Source organism: Bos grunniens, chromosome 7 (genome assembly GCF_055505025.1).
Source record: "Bos grunniens cultivar Pamir isolate PY7600 chromosome 7, Bosgru_T2T1.0, whole genome shotgun sequence".
NCBI lineage: Eukaryota > Metazoa > Chordata > Mammalia > Artiodactyla > Bovidae > Bos > Bos grunniens.
The window spans coordinates 75,161,080-75,182,336 of NC_141171.1; the positions used below are offsets into that span (position 1 = coordinate 75,161,080).

General features: G+C 36.9%; 2 protein-coding genes across 10 annotated transcripts in view; one reads left to right on the top strand and one right to left on the bottom strand.

The window, feature by feature from the left end:
* Positions 1-7,162: 7,162 nt before the first annotated feature.
* On the bottom strand, positions 7,163-13,455 carry NUDCD2 (NudC domain containing 2). Of its 2 annotated transcripts, none has more exons than XM_086413783.1 (4): positions 13,290-13,455; positions 10,780-10,828; positions 10,416-10,567; positions 7,163-7,657 (listed from the first exon to the last, which is right to left on the bottom strand). In XM_086413783.1, exons 1-4 carry the CDS (start codon positions 13,386-13,388, stop codon positions 7,574-7,576), a joined length of 384 nt encoding a protein of 127 aa, XP_086269909.1. In that variant the 5' UTR covers positions 13,389-13,455; the 3' UTR covers positions 7,163-7,573. The 2 variants fall into 2 exon arrangements, with proteins under 2 accessions (XP_086269909.1, XP_086269908.1); XM_086413782.1 differs by lacking the exon at positions 13,290-13,455 and adding an exon at positions 12,980-13,229.
* The window catches only part of LOC147369840 (hyaluronan mediated motility receptor-like), a 33,578-nt gene continuing 25,752 nt past the window's right edge, over positions 13,432-21,257 (top strand). For 4 of the 8 annotated variants that reach the window (XM_086413770.1, XM_086413771.1, XM_086413778.1 and 1 more), the window contains exons 1-3: positions 13,432-13,838; positions 16,993-17,091; positions 17,572-17,654. In XM_086413770.1, coding sequence (XP_086269896.1) covers positions 13,793-13,838; positions 16,993-17,091; positions 17,572-17,654 — 228 coding nt within the window. In that variant the 5' untranslated portion in view covers positions 13,432-13,792. The remainder of the gene's footprint in view (positions 13,839-16,992; positions 17,092-17,571; positions 17,655-21,257) is intronic. The other 4 variants (XM_086413772.1, XM_086413773.1, XM_086413779.1 and 1 more) reach the window with 1 other exon arrangement.

Sequence of the window (21,257 nt, forward strand, 5' to 3'; positions counted from 1 at the left end):
TTCCTTTGCCAGGTGGTTTTCTATTTGTTTCTCTTCTAACTATTTTGGCAATGTGATAATAGCACCACAATAAAAAGCTGTCTCCACTCACTTTAAATTTAGCACTAAAGTACGAGGCATGGTGGGCTTCCCTGGTAGCTAACTGGTGAAAAATCCTGCCAATGCAGGAGACATAGGTTTGATCCCTGGTCTGGGAATATCCCCTAGAGAAGGAAATGGCAACCTGGGAAACTGTATTCTTGCCTGGGAAATCCCATGGACAAAGGAACCTGGTGGACTACAGTCCGTGGGGTCACAGAGAGTCAGACATAACTTAGAGACTGAACAACAACAAGATACATGGTAAGGAAAAAAGTTATGATAGTATAGCTATTACCTAGTTGACACTTTGCTTTCTAGTGGTTTTTTAAAGATAACACAAGATGATGACAAATATGCTTAATATGCATCAAAAACTTGCTTTATGCATTGTTGGTCACTTTTATTATTTAGGTTCCATTGTATGGGCATGCCAAGTCACTTCAGTCATGTCTATACTCTTTATGACCCTATGGACTGTAACCCGCCAGGCTCCTCTGTCCAAGAAATTCTTCAGGCAAGGACACTAGAGTGGGTTTCCATGCCTTCCTCCAGGGCATCTTCCCGACCCAGGGATGGAATCCGTGTCATAATCTTACGTCTCCTGCATTGGCAGGTGGGTTCTTTACCACCATCGCCACATGGACTACCCCATCACTGTTACAACTGTCCTTAATACTAAATCACCCTCAGATTCAGCCCATCTGTAGTTGTGTGACTTTCTTACCTAATTAAACAGGATTCCAGCAGGTGGTTGGTAATGACAGGCAACCACCAGGTATTGTATTAGTCTGGTTAGACTGCTTGTTAATAATATATGATTTTGAACTGTTCATTTAACTAACAAGCTAGAAAGTAGATACTGTAAGGAATTACTGAATAAAGAAAAACTTATAAAGGAAGGTTCCTATTGTATTTGACTCAGGTTAGATTGAATAATCCTTGTTTTCATAAGTGCTGTTTTTTAAAATAGGCACTTTAACCTTTTCTAAATTATGTGGCATACTTTTTAAAAACTAGATATTTCTGATCTAACATTTGTGGTTAGCAGTGATGGTTTTTACTGTCAGGTACTATTGTCAGATATTTTAGATGAATCATTTCATGTTATTCTCCAAACTGAATGAGAGTATCCCATTTACAAATAAACCAGAACAGCAGAGCAGGTAAGAGATAAGCCCAAGGTCACATACCTGTACTTGGATGTGAGATTCAAATCCAGGCAATTGTGACTCAGGCTATGTTCCTAAACACTCTGCGCATTACTTCCCAAAATAGATTAAATGGACTTATGTGAAATTGTATCAAAGTTAATAGAGTAAAGTATATTAAAAAATGATAAAAGAATTCACCAAGATATGAGTCTTAAATATGTATGCACCTAACATCAGAGCTTACAAATACAAGAAGTAATACAAACTAACATCAGTGAAAGGTCATATGGACAAAGCTTCAGTTGCAGGCTTAAAAGATTCCACTCAGTAACATATAGTACTAGAAAATCAACAAGGATGTAGGACTGAAAAGTACCAACAACCATATGGATCTACTTTATTTAAAATTCATCCCAAAATAGAATAAGCATTCTTTTCAAGTGAATGTGGCATAGTCACCAAAAGAGAATATATCCTGGGTCATAAACAAAGAAATGAACTAAAATCATATAAAATGTGTTCCCTGACCATAAAACTAGAAAAGAGTTAAAGGGACAATCTCCAAACACTTGGAAGTTAAATAAGAAACATCTATGAATAATCCATGCCTGTAAGGGAAAGTCTAAAAAGAGAATGTATTTTGAACTTAATGAAAATATCAAAATACATGGAATGCCACTAAAGCAGTGCTTAGTAATCATAGTATCAATCATTTTTGTTAAAAAAGGTCTCAAAACTAGTAAATTTCTATTTTAAGAAACTAGAAAAAGAGCAAAATAAACCCAAAGCAAGCACAAGGAAGTCTGAAGAAGGATGTGTAAAAAAAAAAGTGTATGAAACTGAAACAATAGGGCTAATTAAAATTAAAAAATTGGGGTTTGAAAAGAGCAACAGATAAACTTCTAGCAAGACTGATAAGAAATTTTAGGAATGAAAAGGATGGGAGAGAGAAGCAGGTTCAAAATTAGAAAATCAATATAATCCACCATACTAAGAGTCTAAAGGAAGAAAAAAAAAAGGATCAACTGATATAGAAAAAAGCATTTGAGAGAATTCCAGTCCACTCATGAGAAAAATCAGCTAACAATTAATAGATGAGAATTTCCTCAATCTGATAAAGGTCATCAATGAAAGCATACAGTTAACATAATACTTAATGTTAGAATGCTTTCAAAACTAACATCTAGAACAAGACAGGGATGGCCATTTCCACCACCTCTTTTTTTCTAGCAAGTACAATGAAGCAAGAAAAGGAAACAAAAGACTACAAACTAGAGCAGACAAAAACTTTCCTGTCTGTGGTTTATGCAAAAATTTCCAAGGAGACAACTATCAAAGTCACAGGATCAAAAAGTTTCAAAAGGAAATAACTTACAACATCTTCAGAAAATGAACACTTAGGAATAAATATAAGATGTAAAGGTTCTAGAAGCAGAAAACAATAAAATGATCTAAATCAGAGGGGCTAAATGAAGAGATGCCCCATGTTCATGGATCAGAAGACATGCTATTCCAGTGGAAATTTCAGGACTTTTTGTTGTAGATAGACTAGCTGATTCTAAACTTTACATGAAAAAGCAAAGAAAATTAACACAGCGAAACCAATTCTGAAAAAGTTGAAGGAATCATGCTACCCAATTTTAAGACAAAGCTACCATTGTCAAGGCAGTGTTGTATTTGTGAAGGGAAAGACACACCGATTCATGGTATAGAACAGAGACCAAAAACACCCATATAAATAGCAATTGATTTTTGTGAAAAGTGCAAAAACAATTTAATGGAGAATGAATACCCTTTTCAACAAATGATTTTGAAACAACTGGATATCTATATGCTAAAAAATGAAACTCCACCTATATTTCACAGCTTCTCCAAAAAAAAAAAAAAAAATAGGTCACAGATCTAAATGTAAAAGATAAAAATATAAAACTTTTAGAAGAAAACATTGGGAAGAAAATCCTCGTAACCTGGGATTTCAAAATTCTTAGACATGACACCAGAAGCATGATGAATTAGCCTATATCAAAACAGCATTCAGGCTTCAAAAGGCACTGTTGAGAAAGTAAAAATCATACAAAAAGAAAATATATGCAAATCATATATGATAAAGGGCTTGTCTCCAGAATATATATAAGAACTTTTACACTTCAATATTAAAGAGGCAGATAACCCATTAAAAATGGGCAAAGGATCTGAATAGACATTTTTTTCAAGGAAGATACACAAATGGTCAATAAGTACAAGATAAGATGTTCAACATAATTAGCCATCAGAGAAATGCAAATGAAAACCACAGCATGATACCACTCCACATTCACCAGGATGGCCAAGATCAAAAAATCACGTAACAAGTATTATGGAGAAACTGAAACTCATACTGCTGGTGAGAATGTAAAATGGTGTAGCTGCTTTGGAAAACAAACATGATTGGAAAACAAACAATCCTCCTCAAATGATTAAACATAAAATTTTTGAAAAACTTGAGATTACACTCCTCTGTAAGGAAATAATAGATGTACATAAAAATTTGTAGTTCAATGTTTATAGCATATTCATAGTAGCCAAACAGTGGAAACCTCCCAGATGTCCACCAACTGACAAATGGGTAAATAATGTGGTAATCATACAATGGAATATCATCCAGCCAGACAGAATGAAGCGCTGACATTCTAGAACATGGATGAACTTCTAAAACCTTATGTAAGTTAAACCAGAAACAAAAGACCACATTATGACTCCATGTATATGAAATATCCGTAACAGAGAAATCTGAGGTGAAAAGTAAGTAGTGATTGCTTGAGGGGGTTGGGTATATGTGTGGAGGGTGATAGTTAAGAAAATACAGGTTTCAGGGATTTCCCTGGTGGTCCAGTGGTTAAGAATCTGCCGTCGAGTGCAGGGGGCCTGGGTTCAATCCCAGGCAGGGAACTAAGATCTCACATGCCACAGGCAACTAAGCACCACAGTGAAGACTCAGCACAGCCAAAATATAAGAGAAAAAAATATGGGTTTGGTTTTTTTGAGGTGATGAAAATTAAAGTTGACTATGGTGATAGTTGAATATATGACTATACGAAAAACCACTGAGAAATTATATACTTTTATGAATAAAGTATATGGGATGTGAATTCTCTCTCAAAGCTATCTTTTAAAAAGGATTACATATGATTCTATTTCAATGAAATTCTTGAAAAAAACAAAATATAGAGGCAGAGACTAAAATCAGTGGACTCCAGGGTTTGAGGCTAGGAGTAGGGTATGACTATAAAGAGAACATGAAGGAGATTTTGTGGTGATAGAACTGTTCAGTTTCCTGATTTTGGAGGTGTTCACACATATATCTAGACTTCCCTGGTGGGTCAGATGGTAAAGCGTCTGCCTACAATGCGGGAGACCTGGGCTCAATCCCTGGGTTAGGAAGATCTCCTGGAGAAGGAAATGGCAGACCACTCCAGTACTCTTGCCTGGAGAATCCCATGGATGGAGGAGCCTGGTAGGCTACAGTCCAAGGGGTTGCGAAGAGTCGAACATGACTGAGCGACTTCACTTTCACACATATATCTATGTAAGTTAAAATTCACAAAACTACAAACAAGTTAATTTTACTTATGTTTATTCAAAATATATTAAAAAAAGTTTTAATGTCAAAAAGATAAACCAATTAAAAAAAAAATCTCTTCCCCATTCATCCTTTAAGTTATTGGGCAAAATGAACAACACAGCTATCTTGCCAAAGGGTGTGCCTGGGCTGTAGTGGACAAGTGGGGCATCAAAAACCAAGCAAGTCAAACAGGTACCTCTGCTTAGCACAGGGTGTTGAAGGCTGAGCAGATTGAGAAAGGCATTCGCATGGGAAGATGACCTAGAATGGGGAACCAAATATATTAAGGATAACAAGATCAGGTATCTCACGTTGAAAGTTTTGTATAATGGGAGAGAGTAAAATGAACCCCATGGGGTCAGAAATCAATGTTTAAGTGTGAACTCATGGTTTTCAACATGTATGTAGACATAAATGTATAGATGTAAACATATGCATAATACACACACACAAACAGCAACTGCTAACAGATCCTGGTTTCTAAACACCATTCTTCACAGAGAACCAGGACTCTGGAAAAATGGCTGATTCTTGGCCAAGGGTAGGGAAGGCATAAGAAGCCTGGAATATCTTATGCCAGAGAATGAGAAATTGCTCAAATAATAACGGAAACATGTCAAAAGGACATAAAAGCCATCTACAAGAAATTTCCACTGGCCAAATCTAGAAAAATTTTGAGGATAAAAATGGGAATAATAGATTTTTACTCAATGAATAAAGTGGAAATAATGAGTGTGTATTATATAAGACATACATTTAAAGCTTGATGAGAAACAAGGTAATACTTTGAAACTACATCACACAAAATATACTTAAGTCATAAGCATGAAAGAATGGCTTTGTAGTGGAGAAGATGGGCAGACACCACTTCATCAATGATCTAAGTATAGCTGTCCCTCAGCTTCTGCAGGGTATTGGAGCCAGCAATCCCCTCAAACATCAAAATCCACAGATGTTCAATAATATGACATCATGTTTGCATATAACCTACATATAATCTACCCACATCCTCCCTGATACTGTAAATCACCTCTAGAGTTATAATACCTAATAAAATACAATGTAAATACTATGTAAATAGTTATAAACACAACATAAATGCTATGTAACTAGTTTCTTGTTGCAAGGCAAATTCAAGTTTTGCTATTTGGAAGCTTCTGCACTTTTTTTTTTTAACTATTTTCTATCCTTGGTTGATTGAATCTGAGAGTTTGAAAACCACCAATATGGCAGGCCAACATGTAAACACTATCAGAAAAAGGGTGAACTGTAACCAGTAACTTGTGACAGGATGCAGTAAGAACACAGTATCACTTCTCTTCTGCAACGGTCAGATTCATAACCTGATTCTCATCGTGTAGAAATATCAGACAAAACACACCATAATAGATGTACAAAACTAGCCTGTGATCTTCTAAAGTGTCATGGTTATAAAAGTCAAGGTTAATATGAAGACTTTTTCCAGTCTGAAGCATACTAAAGACCCCTGATATCAAAAAGTGAGAAATGGGGAATTCCATGGCAGACCAGTAGTTAGGATTCATTACTCTCACTGCTGGGAGCCTGGGTTCAATTCCTAGTCAGGGAACTAAGATCCCACAAGTGGTGCAGCACAACCACAGAAATAAAACAAAAGGCAAGGCATGATTCTGACTGGATCCTTTTGCTATAAAGAACATTACTGGGACAATAAGCAAACTTGAATGGAATAAACGTCCAGAATTAGGTGGTCATAACGTGTCAGTGCTAAGTTCCTGATTTTAATGGTTGTATTTGAAGCTATGTAGGAGATGTCCTTTGAAGGAAATACACACTAAAGTACTCAGAGGTGATGGGGCATCATGTTATCAACTTACACAAAAACCTGGAGAATCAGGAAGAAGACAATTCTGTGTGCTTTACTTGTAACTTCTCTATACATTTAAGACTATTCAAAATATTTAAAATTAGAAAGGACAAAAAGGATGAAAGAAAAAATTTCAAGACAATTCTTACCTATATGCCTGGATCAATGAAGATCAAAAAGATATCACTGAGTTATACTCATTGACTGTGTTTCTTGTCCCTAACAAAGGATTCACCAATAACCAAATTTGCTTCAGTGCTTCCTTTTGCATTAGTCTATTCTTATTGATACGTTTTTAGCTACTTTTCAATTTCTTGACATAAAGGCATCTCTCAAAGAATAATATACTAATTCAGAAATTTTCAGTAACTCTTAAAATTAACTTAGAATATATTCATGAATTATTTTTTCCTTTCTGAAAATTTTCTTCAGTAATACAATTTCCTTGTGTGAACTGGTACACTTAGACAAAGGGGTACACAATTCCTATTTAGAAAAATTTATTGAACATTATTCCTGCATCACAGTTATTGGAAGAAAAACTTAATATTCCCTGAAGGCACCCTGTCATTTTACATGATCTATACCCTAAAACTTTTTGTATTAAAAATACAGGCTAAATATGAAATTAGTAAAGTGCAGCATATAAAACATCATGCTGAGCAAAAACAAGTCCAAAATAAAAGTTACCACGTATCAATAGAATAGTTTCCACAGTATTTAAGATGTTTCCTATGTAAATCATATTTGAATGCAATTTTTAGAACCATATTTAAATGTATTTTGCAATTTGTTAACTAGGTATCCACATTTTTATTCCACCACATAATCTGTTCCTCTGATTAAGTTGGCAACATCTGCTAGGATCCACAAAATGCAGCAAGAAGGTCACAGTTATTTCTCAAGATTCGAGAAATCTGGTCCACCTTTAGTGTAGTTTCCTGAGATTTCTGCTCCACTGAAGTCAAAACCAGGATTCTAAAAGACATGGAAAAAAAAAAAATTCAGATAAAATTAAAAGGAAAAATATAAATAAGCCAAAAAGAAAATGGTAAAAAGATATAAACTGGCAACTGACAAAAAAGGAAATATATTAATAAATGGCCAATAAACATGAAAAGATATCCAATTTCACTGTAATCGCCAAAATGGAACCTAAAACTATGAGATTTTTTTCAATTTTCATATTTACAAATATTTAGAAGATTAGTATGCATATTATAATGTTCACAAGTGTATGGGCAAACATATTCTTTACCATCAGTATATAAACAGATTTTAATAATTAGCATTTTTCTGAGAGCTTATTATAGGCCAGGCAGGGTTCTAAGAGGTATATATATATACACTAAAATATTCAATTCTTGTAACAGTCTTATAGAGGAAGTACTACCTCTGGCTTCAGTTGTTTAAGAGGCATTTTATTTATTCAACAAACATATATTAAGTTGCTACTGTTTAGAAGACACCATGAAAGGCATGCAGAATTTAAGAGTGAACAAAATAGACAAAAGATCCCTGTTCTGGTGTATATTCTAACAAGAGGACAAATAATAAACCCTAAGCTACCTGGTGCATGGGCCAGCACACTTTTTTGTGAAGAGTCAAGTAGTAAATATCAATACTTTAGGCATTGAAGGCCACATAGTCTCAGTCACGGCCAAGACTTAATTCTGCTGCTGCTATATAAAAGACAATACACAAACAAATGAGCATAGCTGTGTTCCGGTAAAACATTTCCTTCAAAAGCAGGCAGTGGGCTGGATTTGACTGCTGGCTATAGTTTGTCAGCCCCATGATGCAGTATATTAAAAGTCAGTAAGTGTTATAGAAAAGAAAAAAGATGTAGGGTAAAGTAAGGAAAATGAGGAAATCAGAATATTTAAATAGGATCATCAAAATATGCTTCATTGAGAAATTGCTGGAAAACAGTGAAGAAATCAGGTAAACTTTGGGAAAAGAGCACTGCAGTCAAAAGGACAGAGAAGGAATGGTCAGGCATGTTTAATAAAAGGCAGAAATGCCAGCATGGCTAGAGCAGAATGAATGAGAGGGGCAGCAGCAGGACAGGAGATCAGAGACGTCAGGGAGGACCAGATGAGTCTGGGCCTTGTAAAAGACTTTGTCTTTTACTTGAGTGAAAGAGTTCTGAGAAGTAATATTGTCTGATTTACATTTTAAAAGGACTGCTCTAGCTGCTATTTTCACAAGACTGCAGCTTGGCAAGGGTAGAAGTAAAGAGAACAATTAAAAGGTCATTAAGAAACACTTTCTTGGTGGCACAGTAGATAAAAATCTGCCTGACCAATGCAGGGTTCACGAGTTCAATCCCTGGTCCGGGAAGATTCCACATGCCAAGGAGCAGTTGAGCCTGTGTTCTAGAGCCAGGAAGCCACAACTACTGAGCCCATGGGCTGCAACTACTGAAGCCTACACACTCTAGAGCCTGCAAGTCCCAACTAAGGAGCTCCTGTGCTGCAACAACTGAAACCCGTGCATCCAGAGCCTGTGCTCTGCAGCAAGAGAAGCCACCGCAATGAGAAGCCAGTGCACTGCAACTAGAGAAGAGCCCCTGCTTTCTGAAACTAAAGAAAGCTGGTGTGCAGCAATGAAGACCCAGTTCAAGCCAAAAAGAAAACCGGGTAGGGGGAAGGTCATTAGACTAACCTAAGCAAGACTTTAAAGGTGGTCCAGGTGAGAGTGGTGGTAGAATGGTGGTGATGTGCAGTCAAACTCTAAACATACCTAGAAGACCGTGACAGTAAGGCTCCTGACAAGCAGGGTGTGAGACAAAGAGAAGAGTGGAGGATGATTCCCCAATGTTGTTCCATCAGAACAACCAGTTTCTATCAGATGAGATGAGAAGGCACAATAAATGTGTGAGGGAAATTAGGAAGTTCACTTGGATATGTTGAGTTGGATATGTCTGTTAAACAGCCAAGATGTTAAGTAAACAGCTGGATACGCAGTTCTGACATTCTGTAAAAAGTCTAGGCTAGAGACATACATTTGGGAATCATCATCATTTATGTAGAAATTATCTATCAAAACTTTAACAGTGCTTTGATCCAATAATTCTCCTAGATAGCTATGTTAAAGGAAAATGTGAGTATTTTCAGAGATGAAAGCACAAACTTTGTTTGAAATAGACACAGAGAAATCTAAATCTCATCAAAGAGGAAGAGCTAAGTAAAAATAATACACTTAAACTAGGAAACACTCTAAAGCAATTAAAAGGAATGAATTTTATCCACATGTACTAGTACGGAAAGAGACCTAAGACATATTATTAAATGAAAAAGCTACATGATGATACATACTGTGTGATCCTCCACTTATATTAAAAAAAAACAAAATAAACTCAATGTATTGAGATGAGAATGAGACAGAGATACCAAATGGGAGATACTAAAGGGCCTTTCACTTTTTTACACGACGTATGTACTGAGAGAATTTTTATCAGTTTATTCATGAACTACTGATGCAAACTAAATAAATTTAAACTTAGATATCACAGTGGTACAGATAAATTCCTCTGGGGCAGCAGGGGTGGGGTGGTGAGGTTAAATCCCTATATAGAAAGGCCAGTCAGTTTTCTAACCATTAAACTGAAAAAATTTATCTGAAGAATGCTAGCAATTTTTTAAAATGACGTTTGAGTTTTGATTTCAAGTAATAATTATTCTATGAGTTTAAGATGTTTAACTACACATATTCTTCAACTGATCTGACTTACTTCTTTCTGAAATCTCTCTAATGTAAGTTTTCTCTGCATTTGGTCTTGCACCCAAGGGTCAGCTGCATAATCAGATTCTAGAAGAGAAGTCCAACAATTTGCTGCATCTCTCTTCGTCTTTGTAAGAACAATACGGACCATTTTTCTATCCTCTAAACAAACAAACAAAAATCACAAAGAAATCAAAGTTCATCATTAAGTTATATTTTCAGAAATCTAATTAGGAAATGTTGACATACAATTGTTTTCAATACATTACTATAGCTTACAAAGTTGCAAATCTACAGCAGGGGGAAACATACTAATTTCCAAGACAAAATTAACTTTTAAAAAGATTCTAAGAAATGTAATAGATTACCCTTACCCAGAGTCCATGTTCCCTCATCAGCTATTGTAGAGTCAAAGAGTTTGCCCTGAAAAATAAACATATGAGGTACTAAAAGAAATTCCATTAATTTTCATAAAGTTTTCCGGATTTAAGACTTCCCTTATTTCCTATCTAATCTACATGTAACTACTTAATTTGTTTAGAGTAGGGAGAACAAATTTTCTACCATTTCAACACATCGATAGGTGGCCAACCCTAAGTTCCTGCCTAGCGAGTAAAAGAGAACCTAGTTTACACGATGGAGTATATACTACAGTAAACAACACAGAGCACTCTACAAAAAGATCAGGGCTCCTTAATTTTTAGAAGATGAAGAAATACTACTGATTGGTCAAATGTGATGTCAACATCTGAAGTGTGTTAACTTTACCAATAAACTACAAAAAGAACTCTCCTACAGATATTAAGGAAAAATATCTTAATATAAACTTTAAAAAAAAACTGGTTCAATCTCTTTGTAAGGCAGTTTAGCATTAAAAGAAAAAAAAAAATGAAAGCACACACATCCGTATATACCTATGATGTCAGATGAGTTGTGACTGATTTTTCAGAAACTCTTGTTTTAAGAAAGAACTAAGTAAAATATAAGTTTAAAAGAGATTGCACCTGCTCAAATCCAATTTGATTTGTTGCTACTTACCAAATTTTAGCTTTCGGAAATGAAATTAACATGTCACATTAAAAAAAGAAAACAGTCTTTTCATATGTCAATTCAGGGGGTGGTGGGGGGGTGTGAATACTACTTGTATAAATGTACCTAAAATCCTAAAGACAGAGTTATTGCCAAATTCCCTGCTGCTGCTGCTAAGTCCCTTCAGTCGTGTCCGACTCTGTGCGACCCCATAGACGGCAGCCCACCAGGCTCCCCCATCCCTGGGATTCTCCAGGCAAGATTCTGGAGTGGGTTGCCATTTCCTCCTCCAATGCATGAAAGTGATGTCGCTCAGTCGTGTCCGACTCTTCGCCACCCCATGGACTGCAGCCCACCAGGCTCCTCCGTCCATGGGATTTTCCAGGCAAGAGTACTGGAGTGGGGTGCCATTGCCTTCTCCGCCAAATTCCCTAGGTTACTGCAATTACTAAAGTAAATTTGAAATGTAATTTGAAATCACCATTCAGTAAATTATAAATAGCACAACTATTCAGAAAGGTCATCAAGAGCCAAGCTGACATAAATCAGTGTCTTTCACATAAATCTTCCTTTTCTGAGACACTCAAAACACTTTCATATTAAGATAATAATAGGAACATGTAGTGCAAGCTTATTACATATTAGTTATTACCTACTCCAAGCTCTTCACTCATAGATACCATGCTACTTTTAAAATGATCCTATGAGAAAGGTACTATAATTATCCCACTTTGGGGATGAAGGCTTAGAAAATGAATAATCTCTTGCCCAAGGTTACAACTGGGAAAATGGCCAAGCCAGGTATACTCTCAAGCAGTCTCCCTTCACCATTACACAACACTGCCATCAAATATCTGGGGCTTCTAAGCTGAAGAAGAAATCTAACTTCAAGTTAACTGAATTAAACTATACATTTTAACAAGGAAGAAATGGGTCCCAGACCCAAAGGATACTGATAAGAATAAAAGGGATATCCATTACTTTCTTCACAACTTCTTGACCACTGGCTTAAACACTCCACAAACTTACAGAATTTTTCCAATTTTAGATGAGAAAATAAATCAACGGACATCACTTCCAAATCCTCAACCCAGCATCTTTATTTTCGTTTTTCATTTCCTATAACCTCCTATATATTTATTGATTTAATTATGCCTCCCTGCGTAAAGGAACAGTATCTGGCTCGTTCACCGCGGTCCTCCCAGCACCAAGATCAGTGCCTGGAGGTACAGATGTCAAAAATATTTGTTTTCCTTCAACGATCTAGTTAGGCAGTTCTCAGTGAAGACCCGCAGAGGAGTTTCATTTGGCTTACAAACAAAGCAAGGTAAACTGGCTAGTTTCATGCCAACTTCAAACAACGAACGGCCCTGAGGTCAGGGGCTCTGACCAGGCCAAAATCAGGGCAATCTTATTCACCCTTCAGCCAGCCAGAGAGGCCTAACGGCCTTCCAGCAATCTTTCCACGGAAACCATGAACTTGAGGACTCCGGAATTTGGGGAGGCCGGGAAGAAAATGAGCACAAGCCCCGACCTAGCTGCTACCTTGAGGATCTCGCGGCCACCCACGGCCAGCGCTACATGCCGGCTCTGCAGGCCGCACTGGATATCCTGGGCGCGAGTGCCTGGCGGCACCTGAACTTCAATGAACACCTCCTCCAAGGTCTGGTACCACTGGCCCCACGGCGTTCCGCACGGAACCACCCCACTGCGCTCCTCAAACGGGGCTGACATACTCCAGTCGCCTCCCGGAAGCGGTGGCACCGAGCAAGCGGAGTTCACGCCCGGAATCCCCGCCTTGAGCCACACCCCGGCTGTCTCCGCTCGGGTCACTACACATGCGCAGAAATGTAACCTGCGGTCTCCGCTTGAGTGCGCGTTTCCCTTTCAGTTGGCCATTGAGGAGGCCGGCAGGACCCGGGTTTAAGGAACTGAAATCCAGAAAAGTTCGCATCTAAGGAACGATGGAAGAGGGGTGGACCCAGAGAAGTTAGAATTCATTACACTGCCACCAATATGACGTCAAAAGCGACGGAAAACTCGCTGGTGTGAACTGCGCTTGCGCAAACGCGGCTAATGAGTAATTACAATTGAGTAACGCCAGTACTGATTGGGCCAGTGAGCGAGAGGAGACAGTAGTAGCCTCCTATTGGATGGTGGCCTAAACGGGTCAAGTAATTGAACGCAGCGAGAGCCGAGGATGCAAGCTTTTTGGTCTTTGGCGTTCCGATTGGCTGACGTCGGTGGGCGGGAGTTAAGTGGGGCGATTTGAATTTGAAGCCAACAGGCCTAAACAACCCGCAGGATAGTAGCCGTAGACCGGTAGAAATCTTCGGTTTTGCGGAGCTGGTCGTCAGCATGTCCTTCCCTAAGGCGCCCCTGAAACGATTCAATGACCCTTCTGGTGCGTACGGGAAAAAGTGCTGGGGAACAGGATATGCTCTCACGCCCCTTGTCCTGCTTGGGTTCCCTTCATCAGAGGCAAATAGGCGATTTTTACGGCTGGGATGGGGCTCGTTAAATCGATCCATTTTCCTGAAACACATGCTAAACATTTAGTACTTGCCAGGCACTATTGAGGTTAAGGATATAATAGTGAGCGAAGCAAAGTCTCTGCTCCATGGAGTTTAATTCAGTTGGAGAATGCAGCCAATATACAATTAGTGCTGTGGAGAAGCTAAAGCCAAGGGAAGGGAATAGGAATTAGGAAGCATTGGTAGCTGTTGATCAAGTCCGGAGTCCTCACTTGTATATATGTGTGCGTATATACACATACATATATTTTACTATTGCTTTTGGTGTGGACTTGTGAATTTCTTTTGAATGTCCCATTTAGGCGTAAAAGAAGAAAGATTGGTAAAGGCAGTTTATAGGTATAAAATTATGGCAGTAGCACTTACTGAAAACACTATAGATGAAGTAAAGGGAGCAATTCCCCCAAATCCGTAATATTCATTATTTTATCCATAAAAGAATGGAAGCTTACATTTGCTCACTGTCATACAACCGAACTGGCAGAACAGGGGCCTGAAACCAGGCCTGCATGAATCCATCCTGTGCTCCTGAGCCCAGTGGATGCTAACTGTATTCAGGGACTGTGCTAAGGTCTTCCCTACTGGGTCTGGTTTATTCTTTCCAACAGCCAGGGGAGGCATGTACAATTGTTCTCATTTTACAGGTGAGGAAACTAAGGGGGGTTGTAACTACTGAGCAGCCTGCAGGTGACAGAACTTAACATCACAGCTCATGATTTATCCATTATAATGTACACTTTTTAAGTCTCTCATTACATCTTAATTTCTGTCAAATAACATACAAACGGAAATGAGCATCACCCTGCTCACAAAAGAAGGCCAGTGAAGAATTGGATCAACACAAGCTTATTTTTTAACTAAAGACTTAAGCACCATATAATTTGTCAAACATGCAAAGAATTACTCTGAGTTATGTCATTGTGTCCTTTTAGGAGATTTGTTTGCTTTATAATATATTGAACTGGTTTTGACAATTACATAAAACTTGAGGCTCACAGCTTTACTAATAATAAGTGACCATTTATTTGATGCTTAGTGTGTGTATTAGGCACTGCAATGATTTTTATGTTACTCCAGTAATCCAAACAACCAAAGTATGAGGTAGATACTATTTTTTTAGCCCTGTATCATGAATGAAGAACAGTGTCAAATAGAAATAACTTTCCAAGGGTCTTAAAGTTAGATTGGAAAAGGAGAGAGTATAATGTTCTTATTCATCATTTTCTCCCTGTGGCTACAAAGTACCTGGCCCATACTGTTATCATACCAGATTTACTATTGCTTTTGGTGTGGACTTGTGAATTTCTTTTGAATGTCCCATTCAGGCGTAAAAGAAGAAAGATTGGTAAAGGCAGTTTATAGGTATAAAATTATCATACCGGATTGGCAGACAAATCTGGATTTGAACCCTAATCTAACTGATTACTATACAAAACTCTGTTCCCAATCCTACATCCCCAGTGACTTTCTGTTTTCTCTGCCACACTACTAAACTCTACCTTGAGGTAAATACTGAGGGTAGGGACGTGTTTGAGACTGTCCCTAACTTCAGGCAGTTTTGTCTAAGGTGGGAGATGGTTAAGTACATTAGTATAGGCCATTACAAAACTGCAGGAAGTTCTGCAATAGCAATAGTACATGCAAGCTGCTATGGAATGGAGGTTCTAGCTTGATGTGGGCATTTGGAGAAAATGGAAGAGGTGACATCCAGACTGAGATCTAAAGTAATTAAGAGCCAGATCTCAAGTCATCTTTGCATAAGTACATGGAAATACCTTTGATTTGAGACTCTAGTTACATGAGGTTATACAGTATAAATTGCTGGAACACAGAAATACAGTCTAGTGTAGTTTGTACTTTGCATAGCATGGCTTTATAGATTTCCTAATGTACTGATATTAGACACAGATGGATCATCACTAAATTTTTATTCCAAGCTAAATCTTAAGGGCTAGACATTTTTAGTAGCATAATTTCTAAAATCTCAGTGACTCTCTTTGAATAGATTTGATTCCAAATATTTTATTTCTTAATTCAGTTCTTACTAATAGCTGTGTTGCTTGTTCTGACATGTTCATCTCAAGACTGGACATGTCCATCCCAAGACTGTCTTTGTTGTTTTGCTGAGTTGTCTGTGTTCCTTTGACCTAACTGAAATAAATATCACTGGGAAGATAATGATACTGTTCTTCACAGAGAGGCCTACTTTATAATATCAAATGTGCTAATTTTACATTTGAAAATGAAGCATTTTAAAAAAATGTATTAGAGTATAATTGATTTACAATGTTGTGTTAGTTTCAGGTGTGCAGCATAGTGATTCAATTATACATATATTTATAGGTTTTCAGATTCTTTTCCTATATAGATTATTACAGAATATTGAGTAGAGTTTCCTGTGCTATATAATAGGTCTTTGTTGGAGATCTGTTTTATATATAGTATTATGTGTGTGTTAATCCCAAGCTTCTAATTTATCCCTCCTCTCCACATTTCCCCTTTGGTACATGTTTGTTTTTGAAATCTGTTTCTGTTTTGTGAATAAGTTACTTTATGTCATTTTTTTAATTAGGAAAGAAATTTATTAATGTATTTTTACATTTATGCTACTCACTTTACTATTACTTTTTTTAATTGAAGTATAGTTGATTTATGATATTGTGTTAGTTTTACGTGTACAGAAAAGTGACTCAATTATATTTTTTCTGACTTATTTTCTATTATAGGTTATTATAAGATAGTGAATATAATTCCCTGTGCTGTACAGTAAATCCTTGTTGTTTATCTGTTTTATGTCTAGTGGTTTGTATGTATTAATCCCATACTTATAATTTATCCCTCTACCTCCTACACTTTTGTAACTGTAAGTTTGTTTTTTGTGTTTGTGAATCTGTTTCTGCTTTGCATATGGATTCATTTGTATTAATTTTTAGATTCCACATATAAATGATATATGATTTTTGTAAAACATGTTAACATGTGAGTCACATTAGATGAGATTTTAATGTTTTATTTTTCTTCTAGGATGTGCACCATCCCCAGGTGCTTATGATGTTAAAACTTCAGAAGTATTGAAAGGACCAGTATCCTTTCAGAAGTCACAAAGATTTCAAAAGCAAAAAGGTAATGGATCCCAAAATAGAATAATGGTTATATGATCTTGTAAATTTTGAAGTTAAGGATAACATTATTTAAATTTAAAGATGCTATAACATTTCTAAAAATATGAAGCTACAACTATATTTAAATTTTCTTAATTGATATACAAAAGGGTCGACTTCTGAATAACACTTTTATCATTACACTGTCATATAACCAGAAAAATTAAGTAAGACACTCGCATAGACATGTAGTTTTCCTTTTGGTAATCACATTAATCCTCTTGGAGAATATTAGAGGGAATATTAGGAAAATCAAGAAAGTGTTAAAATGTGTAAAGAAATGTGTCATTTGTGCAACTAATTACTTGAAAATGTACAATCAAGAAAAGAATAATTTTATATTGCTTCACTAATAGTTTCTATAAGGAATTTGGGAATTGGTATTTTGTCTGTACTTCAAACATGTAAGCACGAAACATGATCTGTACAATTCATTTTATAGCAGAATCACAACAAAATCTTAACGTTGACAAAGAAACTACCTTGCCTGTTTCAGCAAGAAAAGTCAAGACTTCAGGATTAAAGGTGAGGTGCCCTTATATTCCAGCTGGTTCATCAACTGTATCATAAAAACATTTCTGAAAGGTATTATATTTGACTAGAGTAAGTTCAGTTTATAAATTAAGGTAATCAATAAATCTATAAATGAGTAAAACATTATCATTGGAACTCTAGTAAGTTTTACTTATCAGCCTATGTCATTACTAAATATATTGTGTTTAAATGTACCCTTAGTTCAGAATTACAAAATGGTCTCCACTTCTCAGTCATTTCTATAGATGGATAAGCTATATAATACCTAGTGAGCCCTTAAAAATTATGTAATGCTTTGATTTTTTGAGTTATCATGATTTGACTTTACAAAGTAAGGGGAGGGTAAATATTGATGAAGGAAAAGAAAAAACCATTCTAATGTCCACAAGGGTTTGCCATTCAGAAACTGCCATGGAGTGGGAGGAAATTAAATCCTTAATATCTTTATGTTAGGACTTGTGCAGGAGTGTACTATTACTGTTTCCGTTAGTTCATAAAGCAAGTTGTACTTTCTTAAGGACTTGTACAACTTGGTATTTAAATGTGAAAAAGATTCAGAGTTGGGAAAGAGTTCCCAAGCTCTTTGGTTAGAAAACCAAAGCTATAAGCTAAGCTTATTCTTGTTTATTCACTTGACAATTACCTAAATCTCTTATAAAAAAAAAAAAAAAACTGTGGTTGTCCAGTATGAAAGTGGTAAACCACATGTAGCTACTCAGCACTTGAAAATGAAAAATTAGATTCTTAGCATTATTTGATTTTAATTAAGTCTGAATTTGGCAATAAGGGGTTCATGATCTGAGCCACAGTCAGCTCCCAGTCTTGTTTTTGCTGACTGTATAGAGCTTCTCCATCTTTGGCTGCAAAAAATATAATCAATCTGATTTCGGTGTTGACCATCTGGTGATGTCCATATGTAGAGTTTTCCCTTGTGTTGTTGGAAGAGGGTGTTTGTTATGACCAGTGCATTCTCTTGGCAAAACTCTTAGCCTTTTCCCTGCTTCATTCAGTATATCAAGGCCAAATTTGCCTGTTACTCCAGGTGTTTCTTGACTTCCTACTTTTGCATTCCAGTCCCCTATAATGAAAAGGACATCTTTTTTGGGTGTTAGTTCTAGAAGGTCTTGTAGGTCTTCATAGAACCGTTCAACTTCAGCTTCTTCAGCGTTACTGGTTGGGGCATAGACTTGGATTACTGTGATATTGAGTGGTTTGCCTTGGAAACAAACAGAGATCGTTCTGTCGTTTTTTGAGATTGCATCCAAGTACTTAATTTTGGACTCTTTTGTTGACCATGATGGCTACTCCATTTCTTCTAAGGGATTCCTGCCCGCAGTAGTAGATATAATGGTCATCTGAGTTAAATTCACCCATTCCAGTCCATTTTAGTTTGCTGATTCCTGGCTGGTTTTAGAAAAGACAGAGGAACCAGAGATCAAATTGCCAACATCCACTGGCTCATAGAAAAAGCAAGAGAGTTCCAGAAAAACATCTATTTCTGCTTTATTGACTATGCCAAAGCCTTTGATTTTGTGGATCACAATAAACTGTGGAAAATTCTTCAAGAGATGGGAATACCAGACCACCTGACCTGCCTCTTGAGAAATCTATATGCAGGTCAGGAAGCAACAGTTAGAACTGGACATGGAACAACAGACTGGTTCCAAATAGGAAAAGGAGTATGTCAAGGCTGTATATTGTCACCCTGCTTATGTAACTTCTATGCAGAGTACCTCATGAGAAACACTGGGCTGGAAGAAGCACAATCTGGAATCAAGATTTCCGGGAGAAATAGCAGTAATCAATCAATCTCAGATATGCAGATAACACCACCCTTATGGCAGAAACTGAAGAGGAACTAAAGAGTTTCTTGATGAAAGTGAAAGAGGAGAGTGAAAAAGTTGGCTTAAAGCTCAACATTCAGAAAACTAAGATCATGACATCTGGTCCCATCACTTCGTTGGAAATAGATAGAGAAACAGTGGAAACAGTCTCAGACTTGATTTTTGGGGGCTCCAAAATCACTGCAGATGGTGATTGCAGCCATGAAATTAAAAGACCCTTACTTCTTGGAAGGATGACCAACCTAGATAGCATATTGAAAAGCAGAGACATTACTTTGCCAACAAAGGTCTGTCTAGTGAAGGCTATGGTTTTTCCAGTAGTCATGTATGGATGTGAGACTTGGACTGTGAAGAAGGCTGAGCACTGAAGAATTGATGCTTTTGAACTGTGGTGTTGGAGAAGACTCTTGAGAGTCCCTTGGACTGCAAGGAGATCCAACCAGTCCATTCTGAAGGAGATCAGTCCTGGGTGTTCTTTGGAAGGAATGATGCTAAAGCTGAAACTCCAGTACTTTGGCCACCTCATGCGAAGAGTTGACTCATTGGAAAAGACTCTGATGCTGGGAGGGATTAGGGCAGGAGGAGAAGAAGATGACAGAGGATGAGATGGCTGGATGGCATCACCGACTAGATGGACGTCAGTTTGAGTGAACTCTGGGAGTTGGTGATGGACAGAGAGGCCTGGCGTGCTGCAATTCATGGGGTCACAAAGAGTCAGACACGACTCAGCAACTGAACTGAACTGACTGAACTGAATTTTAATTAATGTGTTATTAAAAACTGATATTCAGTTCAGTTGTACTTCCTACGTGTTTTTGGAATAACTTGGATATGTGAATCTACTTTTTCATCTCTATGTTTTGTGAAGTCTAAATATAGTTAGATATTAGAAATATCAACAGAATCAAGTATCAGTTTCTAACTACACAATTAATTAAAATTAAATAATAATAAAATTAGCCACCACTAAACACCCTGCGTGCCACAACTAAGACTTGGCACAGCCAAATAAAGTAAATATTTTAAAATAAATAAATATAGTTAGATATTTCTATTGAAAATTTAGCACTTGAATTGATATGTACTAGAAGTATAAAATGGGCTTTCCTAGTAGCTCAGTGGTAAAGAATCCACCTGCCAATGCAGGAGATACAGGTTCAATTCCTGGATCGGTAAGATCCCTTGGAGAAGGAAATGCAACCCACTCCAGTATTCTTTCCTGGGAAATCCCATGGACAGAGGAGCCTAGCAGGCTACAGTTCATGGAATCGCAAAAGACTACTTAAGGACACTATTAGCCCCTAAACAATAATATAAGTATAAAATATACAGCAAATTTTAAAGACTTAGTACCAAAAGTATAAAATATCTTGCTAATAATTTTATACTAATGACATGTTGAAATATACTTTTGATATTTTGGGTAAAGTGAAATGTGTTATTAAAACTTTTTCTTTTAAATATGGCTATCAGAAAATTTGAAAATATGTGCATGGCTTACATTATATCTTTATGGACAGCACTGATATAAGCATCCTTTTTTAGAAATTGATGTAAATTTCTTGACTTGAATTTCTTGGATAAACAGTTCTGAAATTTTAAATTAATTGCAGAATTCCCAAACCAAAACTAAATTACATACAAGTTTGTGTTAAACTCCTACATAATAGGCCTTCAAGGAAGGCCTATTTCATTTTCTTGACCTTCCTAGAAAATGCCATCAGGTGGGAGATTAAACATGTGACAGGCC